Source organism: Hippopotamus amphibius, chromosome 2, assembly GCF_030028045.1.
Source record: "Hippopotamus amphibius kiboko isolate mHipAmp2 chromosome 2, mHipAmp2.hap2, whole genome shotgun sequence".
Taxonomy (NCBI): Eukaryota; Metazoa; Chordata; class Mammalia; order Artiodactyla; family Hippopotamidae; genus Hippopotamus; species Hippopotamus amphibius.
Genome location: NC_080187.1, coordinates 84981462 through 85000352, shown reverse-complemented (window position 1 = coordinate 85000352; position 18891 = coordinate 84981462). Strand labels below are relative to the sequence as shown.

The following is an 18891-nucleotide window of genomic DNA, read 5'->3' as shown; positions in this document are numbered from 1 at the left end:
AGCTCCATTTCATTCCTTTTTATAGCTGAGTAATATCCCATTGTATATATGTGCCACATCTTCTTTATCCATTCATCTGTTGATGGGCATTTAGGTTGCTTCCATGTCCTGGCTATTGTAAATAGTGCTGCAATAAACATTATGGTACGTGTTTCTTTTTGGATTATGGTTTTCTCTGGGTATATGCCCAGGAGTGGGATTACTGGATCATATGGTAGTTCTATTTGTAGTTTTTTAAGGAACCTCCAAACTGTTTTCCATAGTGGCTGTACCAACTTACATTCCCACCAACAGTGCAAGAGAGGTCCCTTTTCTCCACACCCTCTCCAACATTTGTTGTTTCCAGATTTTGCTATGATGGCCATTCTGATTGGCGTGAGCTGATACCTCACTGTGGCTTTGACTTGCATTTCTCTGATGATTAGTGATGTTGAGCATCTTTTCATGTGTTTGTTGGCCATCTGTATGTCTTCTTTGGAGAAATGTCTATTTAGATCTTCCCCCCATTTGTGGATTGGGTTATTTGCTTTTTTGGTATTAAGCTGCTTGTGTATTTTGGAGGTTAATCCTTTGTCCGTTGCTTCGTTAGCAACTATTTTTTCCCATTCTGAGAGTTGCCTTCTAGTCTTGTTTATGGTTTCTTTCTCTGTGCAAAAGCTTTTAAGTTCATTAAGTTCCCATTTGTTTATTCTTGATTTTATTTCCATGATTCTAGGAGTTGGGTCCAAAAGGATGTTGCTTTGATGTATGTCATAGAGTGTTCTGCCTTTGTTTTCCTCTAGGAGTTTTATAGTGTCTGGCCTTACATGTAGGTCTTTAATCCATTTTGAGTTTATTTTTGTGTATGGTGTTAGGAAGTATTCTAATTTCATTCTTTTACATGTTGCTGTCCAATTTTCCCAACACCACTTATTGAAGAGGCTGTCTTTTTTCCATTGTATATTCTTGCCTCCTTTGTCAAAGATAAGGTGCCCATATGTGTTTGGGCTTACTTCTGAGTTCTCTATTCTATTCCATTGATCTTCCTATCTATTTTTGTGCCAGTACCATACTGTCTTGATCACTATGGCCTTGTAGTATAGTTTGAAGTCAGGAAGCCTGATTCCACCAACTCCATTTTTCCTTCTCAAGATTGCTTTGGCTATTCAGGGTCTTTTGCGTTTCCATACAAATCGTAAGATTTCTTGCTCTAGTTCTGTGAAAAATGCCGTTGGTAATTTGATCAGGATTACATTGAATCTGTAAATTACTTTGGGTAGGATAGTCATTTTCACTATGTTGATTCTTTCAATCCAGGAACATGGTATGTCCCTCCATCTGTTTCTGTCATCTTTGATTTCTTTCATCAGTGTCTTAAAGTTTTCTGCATACATGTCTTTTGCCTCCTTAGACAGGTTTATTCCTAGGTATTTTATTCTTTTCATTGCAATGGTAAATGGGAGAGTTTCCTTAATTTCTCTTTCTGCTTTATTGTTGTTAGTGTATAGGAATGCAAGAGATTTCTGTGCATTAATTTTGTATCCTGCTACTTCACTAAATTCATCGATTAGTGCTAGCAGTTTTCTGGTAGAGTCTTTAGGGTTTTCTATGTATAATATCATGTCATCTACAAAGAGTGACAATTTTACTTCTTCTTTTCCAGTGTGGATTCCTTTTATTTCTTTTTCTTCTCTGATTGCTGTGGTTAAAACTTCCAAAACTATGTTGAATAATAATGGTGAGAGTGGACACCCTTGTCTTGTTCCTGTTCTTAGAGGGAATTCTTTCAGTTTTTCCCCATTTAGAACGATGTTGGCTTTTGGTTTCTCATATATGGCTTTTATTATGTTGAGGTAATTTCCTTCTATGCCCACTTTCTGGAGAGCTTTTATCATAAATGGATGTTGAACTTTGTCAAAAGCTTTTTCTGCATCTATTGAAATGATCATATGGTTTCTATCCTTCAATTTGTTGATATGATGTATCACATTGATTAATTTGCATATATTGAAGAATCCTTGCATCCCAGGGATAAACCCCACTTGATCATGGTGTCTGATGTTTTTAATGTGCTGTTGGATTCTGTTAGCTAGTATTTTGTTGAAAATTTTTGCATCTATGGGGCGCAGCAAAAACAGTTCTAAGAGGGAAGTTTATAGCAATACAGTCCCACCTTAAGAAACAAGAAAAATATCGAATAAACAACCTAACCTTACACCTAAAACAATTAGAAAAGGAAGAACAAGGAAACCCCAAAGTGAGCAGAAGGAAAGAAATCATAAAGATCAGAGCAGAAATAAATGACAAAGAAATGAAGGAAGCAATAGCAAAAATTAATAAAACTAAAAGCTGGTTCTTTGAGAAGATAAACAAAGTTGATAAACCATTAGCCAGACTCATCAAGAAAAAAAAAGAAGATGCAAATCAACAGAATTAGAAATGAAAAAGGAGAAGTAACAACGGACACCACAGAAATTCAAAAGTTCATGAGAGACTACTACAAGCAACTATATGCCAATAAATTGGATAACCTGGAAGAAATGGATAAATTCTTAGAAAAATACAATCTTCCACGACTGAACCAGGAAGAAATAGAAACTATGAACAGACCAATCACAAGTATGGAAATTGAGGCAGTGATTAAAAATCTCCCAACACACAAAAGCCCAGGGCCAGATGGATTCATGGGCGAATTCTATCAAACATTTAGAGAAGAGCTAACACCTATTCTTCTCAAACTCTTCCAAAATATAGCAGAAGGAGGAACACTCCCAAACTCATTCTACGAGGCCACCATCACCCTGATACCAAAAGCAGGCAAAGATGTCACAAAAAAAGAAAATTACAGACCAATATCACTGATCAATGTTATTTTTTAAATCATAGTTTGTTAACTATGTATTCATAAAACAAAACTTTGAATAGGTAAAATACCACATGAGCCATGGGGATGAAAATCACTCTCTCTTTGAATTGTAGGCAATGCAATTTTAGTTTTTGTTTCCTGCTGTTAACTTTTTAAAGTGTATTTTCTCATACTCTCTCTGCCTCACATTCAGGAATTCCAAATTCTACATGTGATGTGAAATTATTATTAATTTACTCATAGACGCCATGTTACCTAGCTGATGAAAGTGAACTCAGAATAACAGGTTTTCATGAAAGAAACAGAAAAGTAGATATGTTATAAATATATAATTTAGGTGAAGTTTAATTTTGCTTCATATTATACCAGAAAATTATGTATTAAAGATTGGATATGGTACAAAAACTAAATGAGGTGTTAAAATTTTGCTTGGACCTCTCTATTTTGGAAATATTAAGGGAATGAGGTATTTTTAGCCAAGATAATTCTAACTCATGCAATTCAACCCTAGTTTAAAATTATTGTACTTATTATACATCTTTATCCATATCTATACCAGGGAGACCAGTGTATGAAAAGCATAATTATTCCAATTCAAACAGGTTGACTCAGCCATAGAGAAACTTTGAAGGTCTTTTACAAATTCCATGAAAATTTATGTATGTATTTCTAGGAGAGATGAGGAATTCACTTCCCACAACTGCATAAAGCTTTTCCCCCACTCAGAAAAAAAACTTTGTTGAAGAGATGGCCATGAAAAACAGTTGTGAAGTGAAAGCATTTTGCTAACAATTTTAATAAATGTGTTTATAATCAGAAAAAAAATTAATCATTCTTTTTCTGGCTTCTGATTTTCACCTATCTTTTCTGTTGGAGAATATTTTGGCCTATTTCTTATTATTCAAAAGCAAAAGGCCATCATACTTTGAAAGAAGTTTGCAAAATTTATGCTTTTTCTATGTCTGTGTTATTTTAAAACATCTAATACAGCATATGTATAAATGTTGGGACAGATGGCTATTAAAAAAGAGAAGAGAGAAGTGAGAAAAGGAGACAGAAAAAACAAGTTGGAAGCAAATGTCAGGAAGCTGCTCTTTTCTTACAGAGGTAATTAAACAAAGCTGTAAAAATTAAGACTTAGCAGTAGGAGAGGTTTAAGAGGAAACTACTTTAGGAAATGTAGATATGCTACTCTGAGGTTAAGATACTTCACGATTGCTGTGAAATTCACTGAACTGACTTGCATACCTGGGATCAAAGCAACTTTTCTGAATTCCAAGAGAAAATAAGAAGTGATAGTCTGAGAAAAGGAGAAAGAGACTTGATAAATAGGTCTGCCCTCTCATCAGACATAGCAAGGAACTCTTTTCTAACTACAGATTTAACTGTCTAATAGTAAAATCAAGAGTGACACAGTGACATTAAACCAACACCTTTGTGTCCAAACTTAGAAGCCCCTAAAAGGGAAAACACATGGTGTATTTAGAGCAGATAAAGTCACATATTTTGGAATCTCAAAAGAAATTTAATTTATCTAGCCATTGAGATAGTTCTGCACTTTTCCTGTATTAGACTATGATTTTTGACCTATTATTTGAAAGCAAAATCCCATTTAGATGAACACATTTATTCCCTGTCAAAATCAGGAAGTACCATGGACAGCAAAAAGGGCACTAAATAAGTCTGTATCCCTGGGTTTATTATTTTACCCTTCTGGGCCTTAGTTTTCTCACCCACTAGTGGAGGTAAGAGGGTTATTTGTGGCATTAAATTAGTGGTTTTCCAACTGTGCCTATAGAAGTTGTTGTTCCATGGAGTTGCTTCATTAAATTTCATTTTATTATATTTTGAAGTCTCTTTAACACTAAGTCACAAAAAGTATATTCAAACATAAACTAATTTGTTCAAGCTAAGCTGAATTTTAAAAATTGTAAAAATATTTAGTATACTGGTACAAAATAATAGTAAAAATATTTCACTACTAAAGGAAATGCTTTTTGCTTTGCCCTCATCGTTAAGTTCTTCAATTATATCTGTTTAATTGAAAAAATAAATATCCTAAGATTGTAAGGCGAGCTATAAAAATTGTTACCATTAGCAACTACTTCTCTGGGATAAGAATTTTCTCATTACTACACATCTAAAACCAAAACAAATCAGAAATAAACTCGACGTGATAACCATTAGCCATAATCCTTGTACCCAATTTTTCTCTTTACCAAGATAGCCTCACTGTTCTCAATTTGCTTTATAGTAAGTGGATGTTATACATTTGAACTAATAAATGACATCACTTACTCATTTCACTCACCAACAGCATCCACAGGTTTCCATGGTTGTGGATAGATTCATTTACTGGTTCTTGGGGCTAAAGAGATTGCTGACATCTAGCCTATTCTTTCTTTCCAAAATAATTTTTATGTTTTCATGCCTTTTTTTTCTGATTCTTCATGCTAACTCAGAAATGTTGATAAGCTAAAAGACTATAATGAAAATGATAAAATTCACTAATAATCTCCAGTGCCCACAGATAATCACTATTAATACTTTTGCTATATTTCTTTCCAGTTTTTCCTATAACTCATAGGTAAAATTGTTCCGTATATAATAGGCACTTGGGATTCAAGGACTTAGCACTCTTGGTTTCCACTACTCTAAAGCAAGCCTGAATGTCCATGACATGTAGTAACATGACATTTCCTGAGACAGGAATTTGAGTTCCTTTCACTATAAGACCAACAATTGTGCTTACCTGGTGGCCAGCTGTTCCATCCCAAGAAAGCTGTACTGCTCTCTGCTGGTGTCATTTATGCAGTTACTTTTATGACATGATAAAATATTTTGTTTCCAGGCCAAAAGTGGTCTCAAAAAGGAAGCCAAAATGATGCTTATAATGAGAGGGAAGAGGAAGTGAAGTTAAGCATTTAATAACTTTCAGCTAAAATTAAGAATATTTCTTACTGGTGCCTCAGAGCTATGTCATCACTAATTCCATCATACATTCTATACACAGTATAGTAAATGTTCAGATGGTGGTCCCAACTTGGGTACGCCCAGAAGTCTGGAGGCACGTCCCTTCTGGATATCAGAGATCTGGGCATGTTTAACTTATTTTCTGCCTCATTGACTTAACACTATAGTAGCTAAGACACTTGGAATCTCATCATATGTAAACTCCTCCTTGTGCCTGCCATGCTATAATCGTGGATTCGGTTTTACATGAGGGGAAATTATTTTTTTAATGCAGTACCTGCTGATTTGTGCAATGGTTTGTGTCATCGTTGCTTCTTGGATGAAGGGTAAAGTCTATCATGTGGCCAGAAAGCCTCCAAATATATGCCTATGGTTCAGCAACAACTAAAAAGGCATTGTTTTAGTTCAGCTAATAAGCATCTTATGTTTTCACTGTGTCTTTCAATGTAAAAAAATGCTACATTTGGCCTTACGTATCTCAGTCTAGGAGACTGGTAAGACTGTTAAGGCTGTCTGGGGGAAATTGTGCAAGACATTGTTTGTGAGAAGATCAGAGAAACACCTTTTCAGATTTTTTTTTTTCTTTTTGGCACAGACCTCTGCTTTTCTCTCGAAGGCAGTAATGAAGGGAGCTTAAATTGGCAAGGGTTGGACAAGCAAAAAAAGCTGTCACTTGTCACACTATCATGGTCACAATCATTAGCAAACAAATCTGTTTTTTGCTGAAACTCTATCCAAATTCCCTCTTCCCTCAAGGAAGTCAGACCAACAGTCCTAAGCAAATGCCCAAACTTGTATGCCCCAAGCAGCAGTTCTTTTGAGTTCAAACGGAATTTTTTTGTCCAGCTCCATTTAATTTGACAGTAAATTGCATACGTCATCCCTGGCCATGGACCAAAGTGTGAACCAAATCGCAGAATTGAATCCTAATGCAACTGAAGTCCTAATGCAAGAGAAATCACCGGCATCATGAGCGGCAGTGTGTACAGTGGGCGTATAAAACCCAGTCACACTAACTTGGTGAGCAGCTAGTCCCATGGCGATGCAGTGAGTATCACTGTACCATGGGGATGAGGAGGGGCACTTTGGAACAACACGGCCTGGCTTAGGATCCTGGCCCTGCCACTTACTGGTTTGAGCGACCTTTGGCGAATTGCTTGTTCTCACTAAGCCTCAGCTTTTTCATCCTCTGAAGTAAGGATGATAGCTACTTACCTCATAGAGTTTTCATGAGGGGTGGTGTAATACATTTGCAGGGCTTAGTGGAGCGCCTGACGCACGACAAGCCCTTGGTAAATGTTAGTGGCTGCAGCTATTAGGACTAAGATCACGGTTAGGATAATGTTGATGTTAGTTCAGAGAAACTCCTCAGCTCTCCAGAAATCAGCTTTCTCCTCCATGAAAAGACTTGAAACTCTAAAATTGCACATGGGTCTTCTAGAGAGGTAGCTCTCTATCTGTGGTTTCAACAATAGGAGACACAAATTCCTAGGAAATAGCTTCATGAAAGCAAATCACAATTATCAGAGTTTTAAAAAATCATGACCAAGAGAAATTATGATAATTAGCGACTCCTAAAGTCCCAATGTGTCATTACCTAAACTCCCCGCTTCACCAGCTATGAGACGTTGCTGTTTAACCCGAGTGGGGTTTATGCCACGTCTATCTCCAGAAAAGGAGAACTCCATGTGAGGGCTAGAAAGTGGTTTCCTCAGTTAGCAGTTAAAGTATAATGAAATGTTTTCCTAGTCACGAAGCTCTTTTTGTTTTATTGAAGTAGGTACGTTATTTAGAAAAGTAACAACTTCCTTCTTTTTGCCCAACCTCATTTAAATATACTACTTTAAGTAGCTAATGAATAAGCCACAAAAAATGCCATCGTAAAATTCCATTTGCACTTTCACGCATTTATGATGAGATAAATAAAGCAGAGTTCTGGTGCTTTTAAGAGCACATGGTCGTACCCTTCCGAAGTTTATAGACCTTCCACACATCATCAATCAGCTGTACCTCAGTTATGGGAACAATTCAGTTCTTCCACCAAGCCAGTTCATTACTCACAATAATAATCACTTCGTATATTACATTTTAAACTTTTTAAAGTATAATTATTTGTGTAATTCTTTTAATTAACTTCTAAGTTAATAGAACAGGTATTATCATCCTCATTTTTAACTTCAGTTTATCAGTTTGACTTTACTAAGTAGCTTCTTTCCTTCATTTCTCTAGGCCTTAGTTTTGCCATCTGTCAAATGAGTGTAGTTCTCCTTTCAGAGAGTAACTATAAGGAGTAAATGAGATGCTGCACCTAAAGCTGTTAGCAAGATGCTGAGCACTTGACAAAAGTCAGCTATCATTATTGAGAACCAAACCTGTAAAATGACTTGCCCAATGTTACTTCTGTTTGAAGTTTCTACAGTGCTTTCACATCCATTATCTCAATCCAGTTTTACCTTCCCTAGGAGGTTAGCAAGACAGAGATTATCATCTATGTTTACAGATGAAAAAACTGAAGCCCAAAGAGGTAATGGGATCTGCCCCAAGTCAGGGTGGGCAGATTCCGTAAAGAAAAAAGAAAAGCTGGGTCATGCACCTGGGTGCTTCCACTTGCAGAGTACCTCCTATATTACATAAACTCAGGTCACCTGCCCTGGTGCCATCATATCTCACAGGTACACTTGTTCTGCATGATGCCTTCAGCAACCTGTGAGATCTGATTTAAACCCACCACATAAACCCCACGGCCAGCACGGAACTGCCAACCATATCAATGCAGAGTTTGGTGCCCTGAAACCCACAGACCTGGGTTAAGCAAGATTTTTTCATATAAATATAAATGCTGATGTTTACTCAAATCAAACAACGACCAAATCACTTGGGACAGTACAGGAAGAGCTAAACAAAGCCCAAGGAAATATTAGTCCCATTTATTGAAAAGCAGTTCAGAAATTGCATTCATTAATATCAGCAATATTTAACCACAGAAATATACATGTGAGGAAATTATGATATTTTGGATCAAATGATCAAAAACTCTCCAGTAGTTGGTTTCATAGTAGAAAATGAATATGTGTCTTTAAAATGTGTTCAAATCCTAGACGGTGAAGCAGGGGTTTTTTTGGTCTGATTCTAAAAGATAAATGAATGTACCTAGTAGGTACTATGTTTTAAAAAAATCGTAACCTATTTGCAGAATATTTCCTTATTTGCTGGATCCCAACTTGCCTCTTTAAATGATAGGGAAACCTACGGTGTTTCATAAAGTCACCAAATTTTAAAATAGGAGAGCTTTTGAGATGATTTCCTAGTTCAGTGGTTTTCAATCTGTGGTCCACGGAACTTTGAGTTCTATCCTCAGCAGCCACTAGGAAGGGGACAGATAAGACAGGGCTCCATGAGATGGGTTTCCAGTCTTACTTCATCTTAAAACTGATTTCATCCAGTACTTAGATGTTGCAGAAGACCAATGCAGGAGACCAACGCAGAGGTCCAAATGTACTCAAGGTCACACAGAAAGAGAGTTGGCAGAGAGAAGAACAGACCTTCTATCTCCCAGCTCCTCCGGCGGTCCTTGTCCTCATTATGCCATAATCCTTTGTACTCTGCCACTCATGAAAAAGCAAATGCTTGAGTCTCTGCCAACTTTTTATTACTTCTTGCCTCCCCCATTCTAAACAGTTGCTTAGGAAGAGATTGGTTTCTTTTGCCCTGGGGTTGTCAAGAGAAGATGAATTACTCTCTTCTGTGCCAGAACTGCTCCCACCACCCACAATTTCATTCATCTTTTTATTGAGTACCAATCCTGTGCCAAGTTCTGTGCTTGGTACCATGGCGAAGGCAAAGTCAAGTCAACTAGAGTCTGGACCACAACACTGCCCGGGGGAAGATGAGTTGTACAGTTACAAAGCAGCGTAATATCTGAAAAGACACGAGACAGGGAAAAGAAGATTTTTTTAAAACTGTCATGGCTATTTCTGGGAAATGCCCAATGGAGGAGATGTAGAGTTTAGCCAAGCAACTTAGAAGCACAGTTGCCATTAAGCTGTCATTTCTCTGCCCCGGGTCACCCAATCACCTCTACTTGCCAGAGCAGCCAAACTACCCTCTAGCAAAAGGCAAGGAGTGGGTCTAAAGATGTGCACCATGAGTGGCAGTTTGCTTGGGAGTTTCTTTAACCTTGTTCTTGTTTGTTTGCTTGCTTTCATTTTGGATGGTAGTTGTACTTTGCTTTTGTGCCTGCACATCAATGGCATGATTTTGTTGACTGATTATTTACAAATTGCCTCTGTGCAGGGCACTGTGTTAAAAGAGGTAGTAAAGAACCAGTATGGATTTTGTCCCATATTGTTAAACTAAAGAAAACATATACAAAAAAATAAATAAATAAATAAAATAAAGAAAGAAAGAAAGAAAGAAAGAAAAAAAAAAACATATACATAGTTAAAAGCTAGTACATGGTTTAAAGTGATGAAGGGAGTTAGTGTTATGAGTATTTGAAAGAGGAAGAGAGAATTGTCTGGCTAGATGTTGAGAGGGAAAATAAGGACAGGCTTTAGAAGAGGTAGCACTTGTTTAAGAAATTTCATTGGGTATTATGGGCATCATTGAGAAATAAAGTATCTGTTGCTGTGACAGCAATGAGCAGGCTGGATTGGAGGAGGCAATGCCTGCAGGCAGAGAGATCTGTTAGGAGACTGATGTGAAAAGGCCTAAATTCATGTCACAGAGATGTGTTCAGCAGACATCACTACTGGAAGAATTCAGTGTCTATAGGGAACACAGGAAAGAGAAGAAGCAACAATGTCCCACGGTATCCAGCCTGGGTGAATGGGAGGATGGCAGTGCTCTGAACAGTAAGAGTAATCACAGGAGAAGATGCAGCCTGTAGAGGAAGACAGTGAATTGTCTGGACACAGTGAGCTTGACATTCCAAGTACATCCAGCTGTCAGGACGTCAGAAATGAGGTTCTGCAGTTGCAGAGAAGAGGAAAGAGGTCGTGAGAGATGCACTGAAAGGGACAGTTGAAGCCATGAAAGCAACTCCTTATGATTCATTTCTATTGTAAAAGGAATCCAGAACCTGGCAAATTAGGTGCTCATGGAGTTAGTTATATTAGGACTTTTCTTGGAAAGAGAGATTTATCACAATAAGTCAGGGATATTGTTCTATAATAGCTTCTGAGATGATTTCAGGACAAAGACTCAATCATCTTTAAATGACACATGGGAAGGAGGTGATAGCCTCATTTCATCCATTTATATCATGTTTCCAAATGTTTCTGTCTTTTGCTTTCTCATACTTGAATTTTGTTTTACTTAGATGTTCTAATTCCTGAAAACAGAGAAACATAAAAAGAAGAAAGAAAGAAAAAAAACCAAATAAACAAAAAAAACCCACCCATAATCCAAACACCAGGAGCTAACGACTGTATTTGGTTCTTTTTTTCTTTTTTAATTTATTTATTTATTTTATTGGCTGTGTTGGGTCTTTTTTTAGCTGTGTGCAGGCTTTCTTTTAGTTGCAGTGAGCAGGGGCTACTCTTCGTTGCGGTGCACGGGCTCCTCATTGCCGTGGCTTCTCTTGTTGCGAAGCATGGGCTCTAGGCGTGTGGGCTTCAGTAGTTGCAGCACATGGGCTCAATAGTTGTGGCTCACGGGCTCTAAAGCACAGGCTCAATAGCTGTGGCACACGGGCTTAGTTGCTCCGTGGCATGTGGGGTCTTCCTGGAGCAGGGATGGAACTCGGGTCCCCTACATTGGCAGGCAGATTCTCAACCACTGTGCCACCTAGGAAGCCCTGGTTCTTTTCTAATATATTTGTGTGTACACACACACACACATATGTACACACATACACACACATATATAGACTTTACAAAAATGATTGTATAGATGATATATGAACACATAAGTTTTCTTAGTATAGTAAATTACATTGTCCATTTTATTTTGTATTGGATTTTTTCAATTGACATTATATTTGAACACTTTCCATCTCATTAAAAATGGTTCAAAAGACTTAATGTTCATATACTGCATAGTATTTTATTCCATGAGTTTGTCATAACATGGAAGCATTGTCCTGTAATTGGACAGTTCAACAAGGTGTGGACTTGGAGAAGATGATGTGCAGTGACTTTCTTCTGCTTCCACCACACGAGTCCAGAGTGACCCCTCCTTCATCCTCATCTTCTCTTCTTCCCACCACAACCCTTGATCTGAGAGACTTTAGATGGAAGCAGGTCACTGCCCAGTGTAGGAAGTGCATGAGCAGTCAGAATAGTTAAGGCAATGGAGAATGAGTGGGTTTTACTCCCAAATCAACTGTTTATTACATTTTCCCTTTGTGATCATGCCTCCTTCCCCACTCCCTGTGTATTCAGACACGTCTGAATGCACACATACACATGCATGCACACACATGCACAGAAAAATCAAGACCTAAACATGGAAAGAACTTTAAAGTCTCTACACGACATCTTTTTCCATCATTCTTCAATAGATACACTTTGCCTAAGAAAACGATTAAGTGTCTGAAAAGGAAGCAATAGAAAGTTAAGTCTAGGCAGCACTGCCTGCCCCTCTGTGACAGTGTGGTGAAAGGCCAGGACCATGGCATGAACCCCAAGAGAGAGCAGAGCCCATGCACATGAATATGCATTAACAGGACTGGACAGAGCACCATTGTTTTGATATCTTTCTGTTTTCACAGGTGCCATAGAGTCATTTTATGAGTCTTCACCATGACCTATGCCATAGAAAGACAAATACAGCTATAGTTTTGCTGAATCCAGGTTTAAAGCTCCTTGTTCAAACAAAAACATAATTTCTAAATCAGTCCAGTGCAAAGCCCAACATCTTGAGTTCTGTAACTCCCTCTTTTATTCCCCTTCTTTTCTTCTAGCCTGTCTCCTTCAATATTACTGCCTCCATTTTAAATATCATCAGCTGATAAATCAGTTGGCAGAGATCTGTAACAGTTCGTTCAAATATTGAGAATGACAAATCATAGCTATAAATTTTTTCAGGAGCTAAGGCAGTGATACGCATTTCTGCATTTAGGTCTGGAGGTAGACATGAGTAAAGATGCTAGGGTTAGCTAAAATATAACTGTAAAGTTAGTTCTATATATTCCTTAGTTAACTACCAAAGTTATTAGAAGAACTTGGGAAGGTTGGAATTCTATCAAATATAGTTCTTTTAGAAAGAAAACTTCCTTAATTACTGGGCAGAAGAAATATTGGAAAGAGATCATGTGATTCTAACAAAAGACAGGATTAACCTTTCATATCCGATTTCTTGTCGGAAGAAGGCAGAAAAGAATAGGAAGTTTCTCTATCTTGGAGAGACAGGGAGAAAAGTTTAATCTTAATATTCACCCCATTCTTGTGTTTGTTAGAGCTACGGGATTTTGAGCTTCCTCAAAAGGCAGCATCCGTTTTCATGAACATTTTTAATGAAGGGTCACACGCATATGTACACCAGGAAAATTTAGTGATATAAATGAATACCTTTAGTCATACAAATAAATGAAGAAAATTTAGTCATGTAAGATAAACAAGTAAATTAGTACTCCAATGTTTGTACCTCCTGGGAAGGGAAATCTATATTCAAAGATTTGGTTCCCATTTTCTTTCAAATTTAATTTCTCTCATTTCTACCTAACCTTTCAGTAATTTCTTCAGGAACCACCCTTTTTATTACTCCCTCTTTCCTCCTTATCTGGCATGATGTTCAGCCAGTGCTATTTTTTATCTTTCTGTTCCACAGTATACCTTGCTTCCTCTTTCTACCCAAAAGCTCAGGTTTACTAGCCATATAAAAAGAACGTACTATATCATCCTATATCAGAGGATGGGATCAAAGTGAGTCAATGTATTTATTTAAATATAAACACAAACATTTGTATTGAATACGGATATATAATATATACTTGTCCATTCATCCCAGAAGAGAAAACATGAGTTCCTTCAGTATTCAACAGAGGGACGTGCTGTCATTTGCCAGTGGTAAAATAAGCATCTTCTGCTCATGACCTACCATGCTTTGCCCCAGCAAATACATGACATCCGTGAATTGAGCTCTCTCTGTCTGCTACTCTTGATGGAGAGTCTGTTGTACTAGCCCTTCTATCTGAGATTCACGAGTCATAAATCTCCCAGAGGCTAGGGAACTCAGCAAGAAGAAAGTCTTGCCAATTGGAGGCTTTACTTGAAATCAGTGAGGTAGGTTAGTGTACTTTATTGGGGTGCTAAAGACCTCTGGGGACTCTCACACAGCCTATAATATCATTTCTTGTGAATCCATTAACAATACAGCCTAAAATGTCATTTCTTACGGCTCCTTTAGTCTTTATCTCTAAATCTCACAGGTTTCCCAGGGCACCAGATATACTAACAACAGTCAAAAGAATCACAACCACCACTATAACAGCAGTTAACGCCATATCACATTTTATAGACCACACAAAAAAGATCTTTCATCTTTAGCATCTCATTTTAATCGCCCTACCTTTATTTTGGTAGGGAATACGCTTTTGTTGATAGTTGCCTACTATATTCACTAGTTTCCCTTTTCTTTATAAAGTAACCAAATGGCTACTTTCCAGATTTTACTGAAATCCTCAGATCTGCCAAGAGTACATTACCTGTTTGCTAATGCATGCTACATAGTGTTGTCAGTTCCCAGTTACATACTCTCATGCATAGCTCTCCCTTTCATCAGAAGTGAGACAGTAACTATAAAACTGCTTGGTGAGCATCTGGAAGTAACATTAATAATGATGGTAATGATGACCTCATAGGATGTATAATTGGGGAGATTAAAGAGCATTTACCAGCTTATTGTGTCATAGTTGATGATGAGGCGCCAAGTTTTCTTGCCACCACCCTTTCCACTGGTATTTCCTGCTTGGATCAGAGAACTAATTGCAGTAAACGGTGCCCTTTCAAAGAACTTGCCCCATCCTCAAACGGATGCTAGCATAAAGATTTTGAACTGTTTTAGTGTTGTTTTTTAAAAACAATTTATTAATGTTATTTTGCATTTGTCTAAAAAATGTATAATGTAATCATTTAGTGTTTATTTTATTGTGTGTACCTTCTACTCAGAGGGTTGGCATTATTGTTCCTAACAGTGACGGATACAAGCAGATCATGCCTTATGACCTCTACCATCCCCTTCCTCGGTACGTAAATCCATCATCCTGATGCTAGAATTAGTAAATCGGTCTTCTGCTTCTTTTATATATATAAATATCATAGATTTTGTGTTTTCCTGTAAAAATGAGATGGTAGATAGTATGTTTTGCAACCCATCCTGAGCTCTGCTTTTGAATAACACTGGTCTGCTCAGACTGTTAGCTTGTCATTCAAAAACCATTTTAAGATACGATCCGATTACATTGCAGTGGACATAGTAATTCACTCTGATTAGATACAGTGTATGGGTTTATGTTATGTCTTTCTTTCACTCCCTTTGTCCTTTTTTATGTTTCCTCTGCAATATGACCCTAGTCATTAAAGCACTGTTGCTAACTGTTAAACAAACACTGCCTGAATTATTATCCAATACCACAAATGTGGAATTCCAGATGTGGTATTACTCTGCATAGAGGCTTTGAATATGCTTTTTTTTGTTTCAAAGAAGTTATAATTAAATGCAAAGAGGCAGTTTTTTCATATCCTTATTGTTCAGAACATTTGGTGGGGAGGGGAGTTTTTTTTGTTTTTTTTCCAAAACACAAAATTCCACGCACTATGCTACTTTTTTAAAGTGTGGTATTTTTTAAAACTAGAAAAAGTCATTAAAGTGATTGAGGAACTTTTAAAAGAACTTGTTCTCTTTATTAATATATTCGTAAGAAAACTGGAGAAGCTGAAAAATACGCGAGCTACTGAGTGTATCGCTTGCCACATTGGAAACAGCTCCCCAGAGAGCAGAAATTAGCTTTCGGTTTGAAGCCACCACTGTGCTAAGCAAGACCTTTGCTCTGTTCTCTTTGCTCATTTGGACTTCAGGGAGTCAGCTTCTGTTTAGAACCCAAGGTTTAAATCAGATCACAAATAATTGGAAATGATCCATGGTGGTTTGCGCAATATCAAACTAAACAAAGCCCAGAAAATAATTTGATTCTGAACTGTAAAATAAAGCAAAGTTTGACTGAAAATCTTCAAATACTTAGTGAATTGAAATACAAAAAGAGGACCTTGAGGTCTTTTCGTCTAGCTCCCCAGGGATACTTCATTCGCCCACTCTCCCCCAATAATCACACCCATTCACCACACATATGTGAACACATGTATTTCCACAGATATTCATATTTGTGTATTTACTACAGATGCATTCCGACATATTACACACACACACACACACACACACTCATGCACATGTAGAAACCAATACAAGTTGTCATCCAGCCTCTACTTAAATAGTTCCAGTGACTGGCACAGAACTCACTTTTCACCATTCTAGTGGTAGCATATAGAAAGAGGCACTTGATTAACACTGTATATAATTGTTTGGGTTTTTTTTAAGTTCTTCCACTAAGAAGTTACTTCATTCATCAGCTCCCTCCCACGTTCCGATGACTATATTGATGAAGACAATGAATGACTTTAGGATGCTGCTGAGGTACCCTTTTGCTGGTTTGATCCAGAACCAAACGTGAAAAAAAAAAATGGAATGAAAATATAAAAAGATTAGTTTAACGGAACCAAGATTTTATTTGATTTTAATTCCTGTATCTGTAGAATAAGTATTCATAGGACACGTGTATCTGGTTGTGTGAAGGCTGTGTATTTTGAGATGAAGGCACAGTTGGGTGTCAGGGGTGAGAACATCAAGTTGATGTTTTTCCTGTAGCGGCACTCCTCAGTTTCTTTCATATCTATGATCTCTCTTGTTTATCTTTGTCTGGTGTGACTAACACCTGTCTTAGGTTAAACTTGATTTCTTATATGTTTGGATTTCCCCCAAGTGCCTAAAGCTCCATATTCTCAATGATAGATTGAGACGAACCACCTTGATATTTGTTTGCATCCTGTCTTCTGCACACTTTGGCCTGTTCCTGCATCACAATAAGAAAAGACAACTAGCAAATAAACAGACTATATTTCTTACCCCGTGCACTTCTGATACTAAACTAATTCTAAAGTTAGATATTCTGCTTTATTGATAAAGCTTTAGTAAGTGGAAGCTATTTCTACAAGTATGTTTTCATTTCTTAAGAAGAATTAAGGCTCAAAAATGGTTGTCAGAGGGCAGCTACTTACTGATCAAGGCAGAAGGCTTTACTTACTGAAATTATTTAAATGGGTTTAAGACCACAAGTGTAGATACAAAACACAACATTAACACAATCAATGAATTTTTAGATTGTTTTTTCTTGCTTTCAGTCTTCGACTATAACACGTATCTGAATATAAGAAAATAGTCTGATGAATTATCTTTATTTATAATTAATATATGCAACTTGTCCACATAATCCTTGATTTTGAGAATTTCTTAAACTAAATATACTGTGTACCTAAAAATTTAAAAGCCAAAGGAGTTAAAATATATGAACTCATCTCTTATTCCTCCAGGGCAAGATTCTTGGGTATATTTTTTTTGCAAGTACTTACCTGGTCCCTGTTTTAAGATATCCTAACTGACTCCCTCTCTGAACTTTTCTTATACATCCTTTAAAGCAACAAGATGTTTTGCTTTGAAATTCCACATAATCCTATTATTATGCAAGAATTCACATTATAATTTTTCACACATAGAACTATTGTTGAATGCTGGAACCATACTATAAATACTTGGAATAATACTCGAACCATTTGTCTTTCCATGATCACTGACATTTAAAAGGATACTTATTACTGTTTATGAAATTACACCATGGATCAGATCCAAATATTGAGACAGAAATTAATCACTCTCTCTTTAGAAGGGTCCAGTTTAGGGATGTTAGAGTACCAATTAGAAAATGTGCTCTTTTTATGGCATCTTAATGTTTTAAGAGATTAAATTTCCATTCAAAAGCATATTCCCAGTTCACTGTCAAATCGAGTCTAATGCAAATTTGTGCTTATACATTCAGCCCAATTTCAGTCTGAGTCAGACCTGTTATCCACCTCCAGCTCTCTAGAGATTTACATGGAGACAAATGAGAATTAGTCTTACCCTTTTGGAAGAGAAACTCTCTACAGAGTTGCTTCTTCCTCTTGAAGAGAACAGAGAGTCTCCAAAGGGCTAAACAGAGAGCCTCAGTTTCCCCATAATAACAATTTCCCGTGTGTCTCCTGGGGAAATATGCATAGGGAAATATTGTATTTGGCAGTATGTTTAGGCTGTTGGCAGTGGAGATAACAGTTGTTGCCTAGACTTGAACAGTATCGAGAAAATGTGGAGGAAAATTCTCTGTAACTGGGAAGCACACATTATCCAGACTCATGCAAAGTAGAAGACAGGCTCACAATACACATGAAATCCCACCTAGAGAATAATTCACATCTCCACAGTATGCCTGTGTGGTATTTTTAAATTTAACTATTCAAGTGGATCAACCTGCTGGCATTTTGTTTTTCTCTCATTAAAATATCTCTCATAATTCTAAGAGAAATCTTAGAGTTCCTTAGCAGTCCTCATGAACAAGCAGACTATACATGCAAGAAAAACAAGCCCAGTCCCTAGTTTCTATTTTTAAAAATACAACATTCTCTAAACCTACAGGAAGAGAGAAAAGAATCGGGCAAAGATATCTCTCCACCTCTGGTCCCACTGTGTAGAGAATTGAAAAATCAATGCAATTCTCTTAAATGCTGTTGACAATATTGTTATTATTTCCCTTACTTTACTGTATCTATAGATTCCAGTGCCATCAGCCTTTGAACCAAAGCCAAACTTCATCACAATTCCAGGTGTTCTTTCTTGGGGGAGTGCTGTCAGTTACCTGGCTCCCTGCAGCATCTAGGGAACAAGTAGAGAATGCCTATATTAACACTTTGGTTACTTAATGACGGTACAGTCTGAACATCAGAATTATGCTGAATCCATGTAGTCCCAACACTGATGACTACAGAAGC

At 37.2% G+C, this 18891-nt stretch overlaps 1 protein-coding gene across 9 annotated transcripts in view; it reads left to right on the top strand.

The window, feature by feature from the left end:
- The window catches only part of ADAMTSL1 (ADAMTS like 1), a 953154-nt gene that overhangs the window by 710585 nt on the left and 223678 nt on the right, over positions 1–18891 (top strand). For all 9 annotated transcript variants that reach the window (XR_009051238.1, XR_009051237.1, XM_057720944.1 and 6 more), the window contains one exon: positions 14955–15005. Coding sequence is in view for 7 of the 9 variants with exons in the window: in XM_057720944.1 (XP_057576927.1) it covers positions 14955–15005 (51 nt within the window). In the remaining 2 variants the exon portion in view is untranslated. The remainder of the gene's footprint in view (positions 1–14954; positions 15006–18891) is intronic.